Source organism: Aethalodelphis obliquidens, unplaced genomic scaffold (assembly GCF_003676395.1).
Source record: "Aethalodelphis obliquidens isolate GAN/ISIS:26980383/991018 unplaced genomic scaffold, ASM367639v1 scaffold123, whole genome shotgun sequence".
Classification (NCBI taxonomy): Eukaryota; Metazoa; Chordata; class Mammalia; order Artiodactyla; family Delphinidae; genus Aethalodelphis; species Aethalodelphis obliquidens.
In genome coordinates this window covers 82,314-94,792 of record NW_020838067.1, presented here as the reverse complement: position 1 = coordinate 94,792, position 12,479 = coordinate 82,314, and the positions used below count along the sequence as shown (strand labels likewise).

General features: G+C 64.2%; 1 protein-coding gene across 1 annotated transcript; it reads right to left on the bottom strand.

Moving 5' to 3' along the window:
* Positions 1-2,161: 2,161 nt before the first annotated feature.
* Positions 2,162-11,782, bottom strand: KLF15 (KLF transcription factor 15). Its single transcript, XM_027098411.1, is given in 3 exon segments — positions 2,162-3,266; positions 10,033-10,536; positions 10,538-11,782. Coding segments are annotated over 3 exon segments (1,239 nt in total). The 5' UTR covers positions 11,110-11,782; the 3' UTR covers positions 2,162-3,103.
* Between the last annotated feature and the right edge of the window lie 697 nt (positions 11,783-12,479).

The window sequence follows — 12,479 nt, the reverse complement described above, 5'->3', positions numbered from 1 at the left end:
GTGTGTGGGGAGCACAAGCCCTGGACTGCTCTTTGCGGGCGGGCGCGGGGCCCCCGGGGCGCCAGGCTCGAGGGCAACGAAGAAGGTGCCCGGGAGCCTCAGGGCTGTTTCAACGGAGAAAAATACGCTTCCGCGGTGCTGGGGTCTCTTTGTTACGGCAGCCCAGCCCACGCTGCCTGGCACGGTCTCCGGAGATGTGCCTCCCCGGCCTCTGCCCACCGTGCGGGATGGCCCCATGCAGGGCCGGGCGGTGCCGGGCTGCTCAGGCTGGCTCTCTGCTCCGCAACCTTCCAGATTCCTATTACGAGCTGTTGTGGGCACACTGGGCCTGCAGGCCAAGAAAAACACTCCTCTTCCGGCCACACAAGTCACAAAGGGTGACAAAGGTGGTGGCGGGGGTCCCCCAGAGGTGGCCAAGCCAGGCGCCTCCACAGCGCTCTGGACTCTGTGGCGCTGCCAGGGGCCACGGCACAGGACAACTGAGGCCTGGCTCCCGGCCCTCCGTCCGGCCAAGACTCAGGCTCACGCCCTGGAAAGGGTCTTCGCGGCTGTTCTGCCAGCACCAGGCTGCCACCTGGGGCTGTCACGCCCGTTCTGCGGGGTCAAGAGGCTCAAGAAACTCCCCCAGAGGGTGGGCGAGGATCAAGAGGGGGTCCTCGTCACCACCGTCCCTTCCCTCCGCGCCCCCGGCCAGCGCAGACGCCCAAGGGGGTCTGGAGCCCAGGCAGAGGGCGATGGCTTCACCACCCGGCACACACGGCCAACCTGGCTTCGGACCGGACAGAGGGCCAGCCGGGGGGCCGCGGTTCTGAGTGGGTGGCTGTTGGGGACAGACACCGAGAGCAGGTGAGCGGTGTCCCGGGTCAGCGCCCGGCCCCACACATCTGTGTGCTCACGGGCTCCTCCACTGTGACCATCCCGGTGGCCCGTGTCCCTCTTATCTAGGCTCCACTGCTTCTTTATGGATGAAGAAAGCTCTACGTTAACGCACGTGGAAATCAATGCCTCACTTCCCCACAGCATGTTAGGCCACAGAGAGTACGTCCGGTCAGGGTCAGAGGGCAGAGGTCACAAGGCCGAGTCCTTTCCCCAGGACCAGGGCCAGTCGGGATGGGGTGCCCATTCTCAGATGCCCTGTGCTGTGCTGGGCACACCTGCCTGCTGCACCGACAGGAAAGACAGCTGTAGCGAGAGGTTCCCAGGTCAGCAGGGACGGTGGCCTCCACCTCAGCAGATGCACAGAGTACCCGTGCAGACATGCACACGTACACACGCACACGCCTCGCTCCACCTCTCCGCTGCAAACCCACGGAGCTTCGCCACCTGCTCCAGGCCCGAGGGTGTCCCTGAGAGCCCCCTGCCCGACGTGCCTCAGGCCCCGGGAAAGGACGGCCTCCACGTCGTGTGGGCAGCCCTCTCGCTGTGGTGCCCAATGCGGCTGCCCTGCCCCTCCTTACTAGCTCTCGGCCCCTCCTTGCTCTCTGGTCCCCGCCGGCCCTGCTCCCAGCCCGCCAGGGCATGCAGATGGGTCCAGGCCTCAACCTCATCTCCCCAGAGCTCGGAGCAGCTGGGCTGCGTCGAGGCGGCAGCCTAACCCCATGCACTGGCCATCCCCCCCTCCACGTGCCCCCCACCTCCAGCGTCTGCCTCCGCCTGGTCAAGACTCCTAATCGGTTCAGAATCGCAAGTGGACATGACGTGCCATCTCCTGGAGGGGTTCAAGGTGGGAAACGGTCTGCTCCACACCCCCGCCACGGTGCACACGGTAAGTGCATGGTACGTGCTCCATGCACTGCACACAGGTGGGAAGTACCAAGCCAGGGTCTCAGACAGGAACTCGGGAGCGGTGGCCCTGCGCGCTGGACCTGGCCTGAGGTCTCTTCCCACAGTGATGCTGGGATGGGGCGGCCGTGGGTCTGTGGAAGGGAGGCAGCCCTCCAGGAAACCAGAACGAGCAGAGACCCAGCCCATGGTGTGGAAGTGGGGCTGTGGGGACCCTGCACTGCTGGACCAGGGGCTGGACACCCAAGCAGCCTTTGTATCCCTGTGGGTACACACCACGGTCCCCTGAGTGCTGCGGGTGCAGACACGGAGACTCAGCCCCCAAATCACGCCCGTTCCTGGCAGAGCAGAGGGAAGCAGCACACGAATGCCACAGTTATCAAGGTCTTTTTTCTTTTTATTGGCAAAGTAAATATATTTTTATGAAGGACCAAAGAAAATATATATAATTGTAACATATGTACACCAGCTTATAGATTTTATTTCCAATTTACACAACGTTGACATGTTATTAAAAGATTTTCTGTAGAGGCACCTATGTACATTTTATTTACATACATTCATAGGATGTGAAATAAACCTCTCAGAACAAGCTAGTTCATTTGATATTAATTTCTAGACAAAATAAGGAATGCGTTTCTAAATCAGGGTTTGGGGAGGCTCTATCTAGCTCTTCCACACGCAACGCAGCGGCTCCCCTCTCCTCTTGAAGGTGACCCTGGAGGCTGCCGTCTGGATTTGTCTGGAAACAGGATGAGGGCTGAGCCACACCGGTACCGTCGCCCTGGGGCAGCCCTGCATCTGTCCGTCTGCCCTGCACACTTAACTCAAGCTCGTGCACTGCCACCTCGCCGACAGGGGGCTTGTCCCCCAACCCCACATCCACCCGAGGCCAGGTCCTGCACCCCAGAGCTCCCCACCGTAGCCTCCAGGGGTCAGGCCAAGGGAGGCATCTTGGACAAAGCCACGCTCACACTCCATTGCAGCCCCGGACGTCTGGCCTACTTCCTTCTTCCCAGCACGGCTCCCTCCGGGAACTGACATTTCGAAACTGCACACGTCTTCGGCCCCAGCAATCGAGCGCTAGCCCTGGCCCAGGCGGGGAGCCCAGCGGGAGAGCGGCCGGGCCGCAGGAAGGCACTAGGGCCCCCAGGCCGCCTCCGGGCCCCCCCAGGCGGGGGCGGGTGGAGGCCTGGGTCCGCATCCCCGGGCCCCAGAAGGTGGCCTGGAAGACGACAAGTCCCTCTGAAGGAGGCCAATAACTTGTTGCTACAAAGTACCGGGCGGGGCAGGTGGTCGGGCGGCTCCGGCCCGGTCGGGGTCAGGGCCGAGGCGCACGGCTGCTGCGGGGGAAGCGGTGCACCTTGACGTGCTTGGACAGGTGGTCGCTGCGCGCGAACTTCTTCTCGCACACGGGGCACTGGTACGGCTTCACGCCCGAGTGCGAGCGCCGGTGCCGGGACAGCTCGTCCGAGCGCGAGAACCTGTGGGACAGGGCGGTGAGCGGCCGCACCATTGCAGCCCCCGGGCCGGAGCGCTCGGGGTCCGCTGGGAGGGTTGCTGTCCCCCCCTCCCCCGCTGCCCCTCCGGCCCCTCCAGGGAGGCGAGAGCAGCCGACAGCAGGCCTGTGCCCGTGCTGGGGCCTGAGGGCCGCTGGTGACCCCACAGGCCCCCGACTGCAGGTGCACCTCAAGCCCCCCTTACACCAGAACTTGGGGCTCCTGTGAGTGTCCGCACGGGCAGCCCTCCCCCGCGAGAGGAGACAGGCCCGGGGACGAGGCCCCTGCCCAGCCCTGCAGGGAGCTCCCAGCTCCTCTGTCGCTTCCGCCACGGAAGAGGAAGGGCCCTCAGACTTGGCCCCCACGACCCCTGGACCCTACTTTCCTAAAAGCTGGGCCCCCTGAGATGTCCCCAAGCAAAACTGCACCCCTGCGAGGTGTTCCTGAGGGTTTAAATGGTTCCCCTGCAGCCTTCCTATTGTGGCCCCCACCAGCGTGGGAGCCCAGAGGCCACTGGGGAGAAGCAGCTGCTAGGGGACCCGAGCTGACCACAGGGCTTAGCTGTCGTCACTGACTTCAGGCACTCCAGGCTCTCCCCACTCCCGACCCTGGGCCAGGCAGTGAGACCCCACCCTCCCTACACACGCTCTCCTCCTCTGTGCTCTGCCTACACGACCTGCCCTTGGCCTCTCTCACTCCAGGACATATGCACGTACTGTTGTACTGTTCCCTGTCTGGAATGCTCTTCCCGCCGACCCATCCCTTAGAGCGCAGCTCAAATGTCACTTCCTCAGGAAAGCCCTCCAGGACTGCATCCCATCCTCAGCTCCCATGGCACTGGGCACTTCTCTTTTCTGGCCCTGGCCACTGTTGCAACTTCAGTTTTCAACTTTTTGATGAATGTCAGTCTGTGCCACTAGACCGTCAGCTCCATGACGAAAGACATACACGCCATGGCCGGCCCAGTGCCAGCGCATGGTAGGTGTCCAGTACATGCATTTATGCGAAAGAGCGGACACGGCGGCGCCCTTGGGAGGATAGAAGCTGTCAGTCAGTCCTCTCCTGCCCCAGAACACACATGCACACGATGCACACTGCGTACACATACATGCCACACGTGTGCACAGCATGAACACAGGTGCACGCACTCACACGTGTGCACACCACAAAGATGGATATGTGAACACGTGCACACGTAAGGACATGTGAACAGGAGCACCCGGCCCAACAGCCCTGTCCGTGGGCCACGCGCGACGTAGGCGACGTGGCGGCCCGGAGCCGCTGTCCCCCACCCAGCCCAGGCCGGGACTGGCAGCCCACCTCGGGCCTGACCCTGTGTGTGGAAGCCTTGGTCCCACAGCCTGCTGAGGGCCAGGACGGTCCAGCAGCACAAGCCCAGGGAAGGCTCAGGTGGAGGGCAGGAGGGCCTCAGCACCAGATGGGGAGCCCGGCCCGGCGTCCCTCAGCCCCTCCGGTGCCAGGGTCCTGCCCCACGGCGTGACGCGGCCAGGCTTCTGTGCTTGGAGGCTGGCGCTCCACCTCCCATCCCAGGGAGCCAACCGGGGCAGGCAGAGAGCAGTGCTCTTGGCTACCTTTGCCAATAAGGAACTGGCCCGTCTGCCAGGTGAGGAAACTGAGGCTCAGAGCGATGAGTCCCTGATCCCGGGTCACCAGTGACAGAGCAGCCGAGGCCAGAGCGAAGGTCCTGCACGGCGCCCTGCCTGCCCTGCTCCCCACAGAAGGCCTGGCCTCCTCCACAGAGCCGCGCCAGGCGGCGTGCGCCACTGCAGCCCCGTGCAGGCGGGGAGCGGCATCAAGGCTCCTGGCCGTCAGGGCCCGGGCCACCTGCCCCCAGCGGAGCCAGGCCTGCCCCAGGCGAAGGCTCCAACAACGCACCCGCTAGGCACGAGGCGCGGGGTCAGCCGGCCTCCCTGGACCGACGCCAGCACAGCGAGGGCTCGAAGGGGACGAGGGGCTTGCTGGGGTCCCAGAGCCGGTGGGGTGGCCAGATGGCTCAGGCCCCCCCACCCCAACGGTGAGCCTGCGTGGCCCTGAGCAAACTCGCCACCTGTCCTGGGCCTCAGAGTTCGTCCTCTCTCGTCCAGTGAGGTCCTTGGGATCCCTGCCCACCTCCCAGGACTTGTCTCAGAGGCCAAAGTGGTGACACAACAGCCACAGCGGCCTCTCATCAGGGGGGTGCTTGGGAGAGGCAGGTAGCCGAGGGACATCCAGGCCTGAGAAGAGCTGTTCCCAGACACACACCCCCTCCTCTCCCTGTAGCACAGGGGCCCTGAGGAGACCCCCGCCGCACCCTGTCACCACTTTCTCCCATATGGCAGCCGTCACGGGAAGGGGCCAGGTGGGCAGGAAGCTCTGCTACCTACTGCCTAGACCACCCGGGCACGTCACCAAGCTCTCTGAGGCTGCTCCTCCTGGACACAGGGAGGGGCAGACTGGCCGCAAGGACCGCGAGGGTGCAGAGGCCAGGAGCGCGGAGGGCGATCGCTTGACGGCTGTGAGCTGGGCCCTCGTGAGTCACGACCATGATCGGTGCTGCTGGGGTGCAGGCCAAGGAAGCGCAGGGGTCCAGAGGACCCTCCGGAGCCGCCCCTCCGTCAGCCAGGAAGCCACCGCTGTGAACGGTGCCCCAGGGTCATGCAGTGCGCGACCTGCCCGACAGCACTCGGGCTCTGCGACTGCAGGCAAGGGCCGTGGCAGCGCGGCCGCAGCTTCGGATGCTGTCCCTGGCTCTGCAGCCTCAGCCTGCCAGCCTCCTTCTGGGGCCTCCCGCCACGTGGGGCTGCTGGACGTCGTTAGTATCCCTATTAGCTGCGGCAGGAGGGCACTCTCTGTGGATGAACAGGACTTCCCGCTGCACGGAACTGCGTCCGGGAGTGAAGCAAGGAAATCTCTGGGAAGGCGGTAAACAGCTCTTCCTGGATGGTGAGATCCAAATAGGGACAGTCTGGCCCCAGCCCCTTCCAGGGCGCCGGAACCAGGCCACTACGGGGAAAGAAGAGGGCGTACTGGGCTCAGGACCAGACACCGCAGGAAGGGGCGGTTGGTGACCTGGGCCAGTGATGACCTTGGGGGACGCCGTTCACGGCCCAAAGGTGTGCAGGGCAGGGCACAGGACACGACGCCACGGCCAGAACCAGCCCCAGAGGAGGAAGAGTCAACTGCTCGCCAAGACCACCAGGAAGAAGGGAGGGGTCTGGGGGCGGTGAGCTCCCCACACGGAGGGCAGGCCTGGCTCAGGGCGAGGTCCACCCCCCACTGGAGGTGTGGAGGGGGCTGCAGAGACATCCTGAGGCTACAGGCGGGCTGAGGGCCTGGCTCTGCCACGTACCAGCTGTGTGACAGTGGACAACTTCCTGAACCGCTCTGGCCGCAATTTCCCCCTCTCTAAAATGGGACGACAGGCTGATGCCTGCTCGTGGCCTTGCAGCACGTCAGGAGCTTTTGTTTCGCTGTTGCCACCCCTCCGCTCTGTTCTCCCGGCCCATACGCTGAGGCCCGGCAGCTGACAGCCTTGGGGAAGAGATGACTGACAGGAGGTGCCCAGGGAGAGGGTGAGGGCCTGGGGCTGCATGTGGGAGAGCTGTGCTGGCCACAGTCTGTCCCGGCGGGCACGTGACTTGATCATTCTGGGCTTCAGCGTCCCCCTGTGTAAAATGTGATGGTGCCGACACATCACGGGGCTGTTGGGAGGCCTCAAAGAGCCCGTGACATGGGAAGGACAAAGCCAGAACCATCGCAACACTGACGACAGCTACCACTGAAGGAGACCCCCGGAGACACGGGGCACAGAGAGGGCCGAGCATGCCTGTGCTGCGGAGGGGAGGCTGGCGAGCAGACCGTGTGCCTGTGGACCAGAATGAGGAGTTTGGACAGGAATCTGAGTGTACCAAAGTAGGCCTAAAGGCCAGAGTAGGTAATGAGCCCCCCGTGGAAGGAAGTATGCAAGCAAGTATGGGGATCTGTGGAGGGAATTCCAGCTCTGAGAGTCTTAGAACAGTGCCTGGCATTCCGTGAGTGCTTGTGAGCTGGTGACTGTCATGTTATCCCCTGTCCTGTCCCGACGGAGCTGCCCCAAAGCCCATCTATCCTCCCACCCAACTGCTGGAAGGACTCCCTCTACCTCTGTCCCTCGGCTGGAGGCTATGAGCATATTTAAGGGACACTCACGTCACGTGCACATTCCCAGGGGTTCAGGATCCCTGAAGACCAACCGGGGAGAAACAGCCCTTCCAAGGGGCGGGCGCCCTCAGCTTCCGGCCAGGCAGTGCGTCTGCCACATGTGACACCATGAAGGCCAGACCCAGACCTGGGAGAAGCTCCAGGAGTGGCTGACGGCAGGGACGGCTCCCAGGGGGGTCTGGGGAGAGCTCACTGTGCCAGGCACCCACCATGCCTGCCCCTGCCGAGGGGGTCCTGGGCAAGACCCGTGCAAGGGCTCAGACAGTGGCAGAGCTGAGTCCCCACCATACAGCTCCTCCCATGGGGAACTCAGTCCCTCTGAGGCCACCGTGCCGGGGCTGAGTCTGCCCCGCTGTAAAGCACTGTGGGCTGAGTGTCCCGTCTGCTCTCTGGGGCAGCCCAGAAGGGCACAGGTCCTCTCCTCCTGGGGAAGCGGGCCGGCGGGTGGCCTTGACCAAGACCACACCTTCCCGCCCTGCGGCTCCACCCAGCCTCACTCTGAGCGGAGAGGCCCCTTCCTAACAGTCAGCAGTGGCCGGGGACGGTGGCCGGGAACGTGAGGCTGCCCCACGTCTCCACAGCCTAGCCCCGCCACGAGGAGAACGCAGGCCGAGCCCTGTGAGTCTTGGGTGCCTCTGACCCGGAGTGCCACCCACGTGGAAGCCGGGCCGAGCCCCTTCCGGGTCCTTCTCACACTCTGACCTCGTATGAGAGCGACCGCACAACGCCTGGGAAGGGGCGCTGCTGTGCACCCCTGCACACACAGCCCTGGCAGGCAGTGGCAGGGAGCAAGTCCTCACTTTCCAGATGGGAGACGGAGGCTCGCCCAGGGGACCACTGGAGGGCAACGGTGGGAGCGGCAGATCGGGGCTGGGGCTCCGACCTTCGCCACCAGCTGCCCCACCCCAGGCGTCAGGACGCCCTCTCCTGCAGCTGAGCCCCTGCACGGCCCCGAGTCTGACCACTGAACACGGCACCCCGCCAGTGCACAGGCCCCACAAGCTGCCCCCTAAGTACACCCGGCCGGGAGGCGGGAGGCGCGCGGGGCTGGGGCTGGGGCTCTGGAAGAAGCCCTCAGGTCTGTGGGCGCCTTTGGAAAAGCCCCTTCTCTGGCCAGCTCAGCACTCCATGGCGAGGGGCCGCCAGCATCACATCCAACACTCAGGTCACAGCTCCCAGCCACGCCACAGCCTTGGCCAGCCGGGACTCTGCGGCCAGCACCTCTGCCCAGGGGGCCAACTCTCAGATGAGATCCCAGCAGGAAACAAAAGCTGCAAACTGTCCCCCGTGTGCTGTGTGCACCCACGCACACACACGCCCAGGGTACAAACGTGCCACGCGCACACGCACCATCACATTTGGTCACGCAGCAGAGACCCACGTGGAGACGGCAAGGTGCACACACGAGCCCGCACACACAGCCACACGCCCCTCGTGAGGTCCGGTTCTGCACACGGAAGAGCGTGCCTGTTGTTACACGCACACACACGTGCGCGCGCGCACACACACATACACACACACACACACGGAAGCTGCACCAGCCAAGACCCAGACTGTGTCGGCAGCACACGCACCTCCTGGGCAAGCCAGCTTCCTGCAGGGAGGGTGTCCTAAACAGGGGAGAGCCGCCGGGGGCACCCCTGAGCGTGTCGGCTCCCGACCTGCTGCCTGAGCTTCAGGAAAAGGTGGACGTGCCCTCCGAGAAGGTGGGCCCCGCGGGGGCCTGGGGGAGAGCCACAAGGGTGCCGCCCAGCTCGGCCTCCCATGGGCTGGGGAACCCTGGGCAAGCCCCCACCCCCACCCCTTGGAGAGCTGGTTCCCCCCACGGTGCCGCCCCCACCCCCACCCCTTGGAGAGCCGGTTCCCCCACGGTGCCGCCCCCACCCCCACCCCTTGGAGAGCTGGTTCCCCCCACGGTGCCACAGAGTCGAGAGCCTGGAAGGAGTCTCCCACCCACGGTGCAGCACCCCTAGTCTGGTCCTCGCTCTCCCTTGGCCTTTCTGGCTTCCCAAACCCACCGCCAGGTACCCCGTGCGGAGCACAGCCTAGGTGCCCCAGGACCCTGTAAAGACAGCTGGCGCCTCTGGTCGGGCTGTGACTTCTCTAATCTGATGCCTGGCTTCAAGTCCCTTCTGCAAAGTGGCGCGCCCTTGGGCAAGTTACTTAGCTGCTCTGTGCCTCTGCTTACTCAGCCGTAAAGGAGAGTAAGGGTGGTACTTACCCTTGGGGGCACCCCGAGGCACGAGGAGCGGTGCACACGGCTGCAGCCGCCCTGCACTATTCTGAGCTGCCCCGTCACTACCATGAGAGCCCTTCTGTGTGGCCCAGCCCCTCTCCTCCAGCAAGGGCGCAGCCTTACCTGGTCACTGTGAGACTGCAGACCAGGGATCTGGAGGCACCAGAAAACCTCTGGGCGGTGTGCCAGCTCTGGCCCTGCCCCTGCCCACCCCTCTCTCCCCTTCCTAAGCAGCCTTATCTAAGGGTGGGGAGTGTGGCCTCGGCAGCACAGCCGGGAGCGTGGAGACGCCCGGCCTGCCGCCGCCATACTGACCTCCAGCCGCAGCCCGGCCAGGTGCAGGCGAAGGGCTTCTCCCCCGTGTGCCGGCGCAGGTGGGCCTTGAGGTGGCTGCTTTTGGTGTACATCTTGCTGCAGCCGGGGAAAGTACACTTGTGCATTTTGATGAGTTCTGCCGCCGGGTTCTTGGGGAACTTCTGGCCCATGAGGAGGCCGGCGGAGCCGGGCCCCAGGGGTCCCGACCCAATGGGCTTGGCGGCGATGGGCACAGGGGCGATGCGCACGAACTTGGAGGGCAGGTTCAAGCTGGAGGAGGGCACCGCCTGGGGCACCAGCGTGAAGGTTTGCCCCTGGATGTTGACCAGGAGCTGGGCCACCTTGACGCTCTCAGCGGCCTGCCCGGGGGAGACGGGCTCGGCGCCAGATTCCTGCTTCACCTGCACCGGCTGGATCTGCAGCAGCACGGGGATGGGGCCGTCGGGGGCGGGACCCCCACCCGCGCTCTGGCTGCCGCCCACACTGGCTCCCGGCGGGGGGGGCACAGCGCTCTCTCCCACTGGCCCCAGGATGGAGGTAGCTCCTGTGTGGCCCGGCGGAGAGCTGGCCGCGGGCCTCCAAGTCCTTGCTGTTGCTTTCTGGGGCCTCCTTCACCCCTGGCTCCATGTTCTCCTCCAGAAACTCTTCGATCTCCTCCAGGGTGGGCTGGAAGGGCCTCGGGACGTCATCGGGGTCTCCCACAGGAAACTCGGGGAAGGAGAAATGCTCCCCCTTCACAGGTGCCGGTGCTTTCCGCCAGGTCCCCCAGGCCATGGGGCCGCCGTTGGCCCCAGCGCTGCCACCACCGCCGCCGCCGCCCAGCGTGGCCTGGGACAGCAGGAAGTCCAAGATGCTGTCCTGGCCCTCGGCCCCGGGGCCGCCGCCGTAGCAGGAGCAAAGGGCTTGCGAGTCAGGGCTGGCACAGGAACAGAGGCTGGAGGCGTCACTGTCGTCCTCCGAGAGGGGCGAGGGCAGCATGTGGTATGCCCGTCCGCCGGCCAGCCTGTCACCCAGGTAACCAACGGGGTACTTCAGCGACGAGAAGGTCTCGTCCACTGGAAGCAAGTGGTCCACCATGCTGGCCTAGCCGTGCCGGGGGCGGCTGCGGAGAGGAAGGAGGAGGCCCAGTCAGGAGGGCAGCGCGCTCACCCGCCACCTTGGGGGCGCCTGACCCCACTCTGTGGCCGGCCACAGCCGCCCACTGCCGAACGTCTGGGTCCTGCGTCCATCCTGGCTCACGGGAGAACTCTGTCTGCAAGAGTGTTTTCTGAAATTGCACCACCTGTTTGCAAAAGTGCTCTCCAAGCCCATTGCACAACCCGGCTCTTGTGGTTGCACAGAGATTTTCCAGAACAATTCTGGGAAGGAACATGCGTGTGTCTGCAAGTGACTGGGTGTGAGTGCACGGGAGGGAGAGGGTGAGCGTGTGAGGAGGCCCTCGGCACCCCGAACAGCCAGGTGGCACCCCCGTCCAGCTGAGCAGAGTCACTGCCATCCCAAGGACAACCGACCTCAGCCTCATTCTTGCAGAATCACTGGAGGGGGCAGGAGAATGGCCACCTGCCCTCTGACCCCGTGCTGCTGCAGCTTGGGTAGGGTTTCCAGATTAAGCAAATAAAAATAAAGGCCACCCAGTTAAACCTGAAACTCAGATTCTAAAGAATGAGCAACTATTTTTTTTTTTTTTTGCTGTACGCAGGCCTCTCACTGTTGTGGCCTCTCCCGTTGCGGAGCACAGGCTCCGGACGCGCAGGCTCAGCGGCCATGGCTCATGGGCCCAGCCGCTCCGCGGCATGTGGGATCCTCCCGGACCAGGGCACGAACCCGTGTCCCCTGCATCGACAGGCGGACTCTCAACCACTGCGCCACCAGGGAAGCCCTGAACAACTTTTAATATGTGTGTCCAAACGTTAGATGGGGCAGGCTTATATTAAAGAATTATTTCATCTGAGATGCAAATATAACTGGGCAGTTTGTATTTTAATCAGGCAAGTCTAGTTGGAGGCAAAAAATTAGACGCCCTCACGGGCTGTTTCCCCATCTGAAGGGGGACAGCCCCCCACCCTCCAGTTCTTGGACCCCTCCTGTCTCAGCTGCCTGCTCTGTGAATCAGGGAAGGCAGGGACAGGCCTTCACAAAACGCTCTCAACGGGGCCGGCACCTTCCCCGGGGCTTTCCTAGCGGTGCAAGGGCCAGGCCCTGTGGCGGTAGCCCGAGGGAGCAAAAGGCACCCAGGTCCCAGAGCCCAGCTATTATCTCCTTTGACTTCACAACTGCCTGCTGCATGGAAAATAAGACCCCTTGGGCTGCACCCCGTGGATCACTCACCACCTCAGGAAGGCCCAGCTCACGCCCGTCTCCCTACTGGACCAGGGACTCCATGAGGGCAGGCTGGGCCGTCGGGTCGCAGCTGTGTCCCCAGCTCCTGGTGAGGCAGCTGGTGCCCA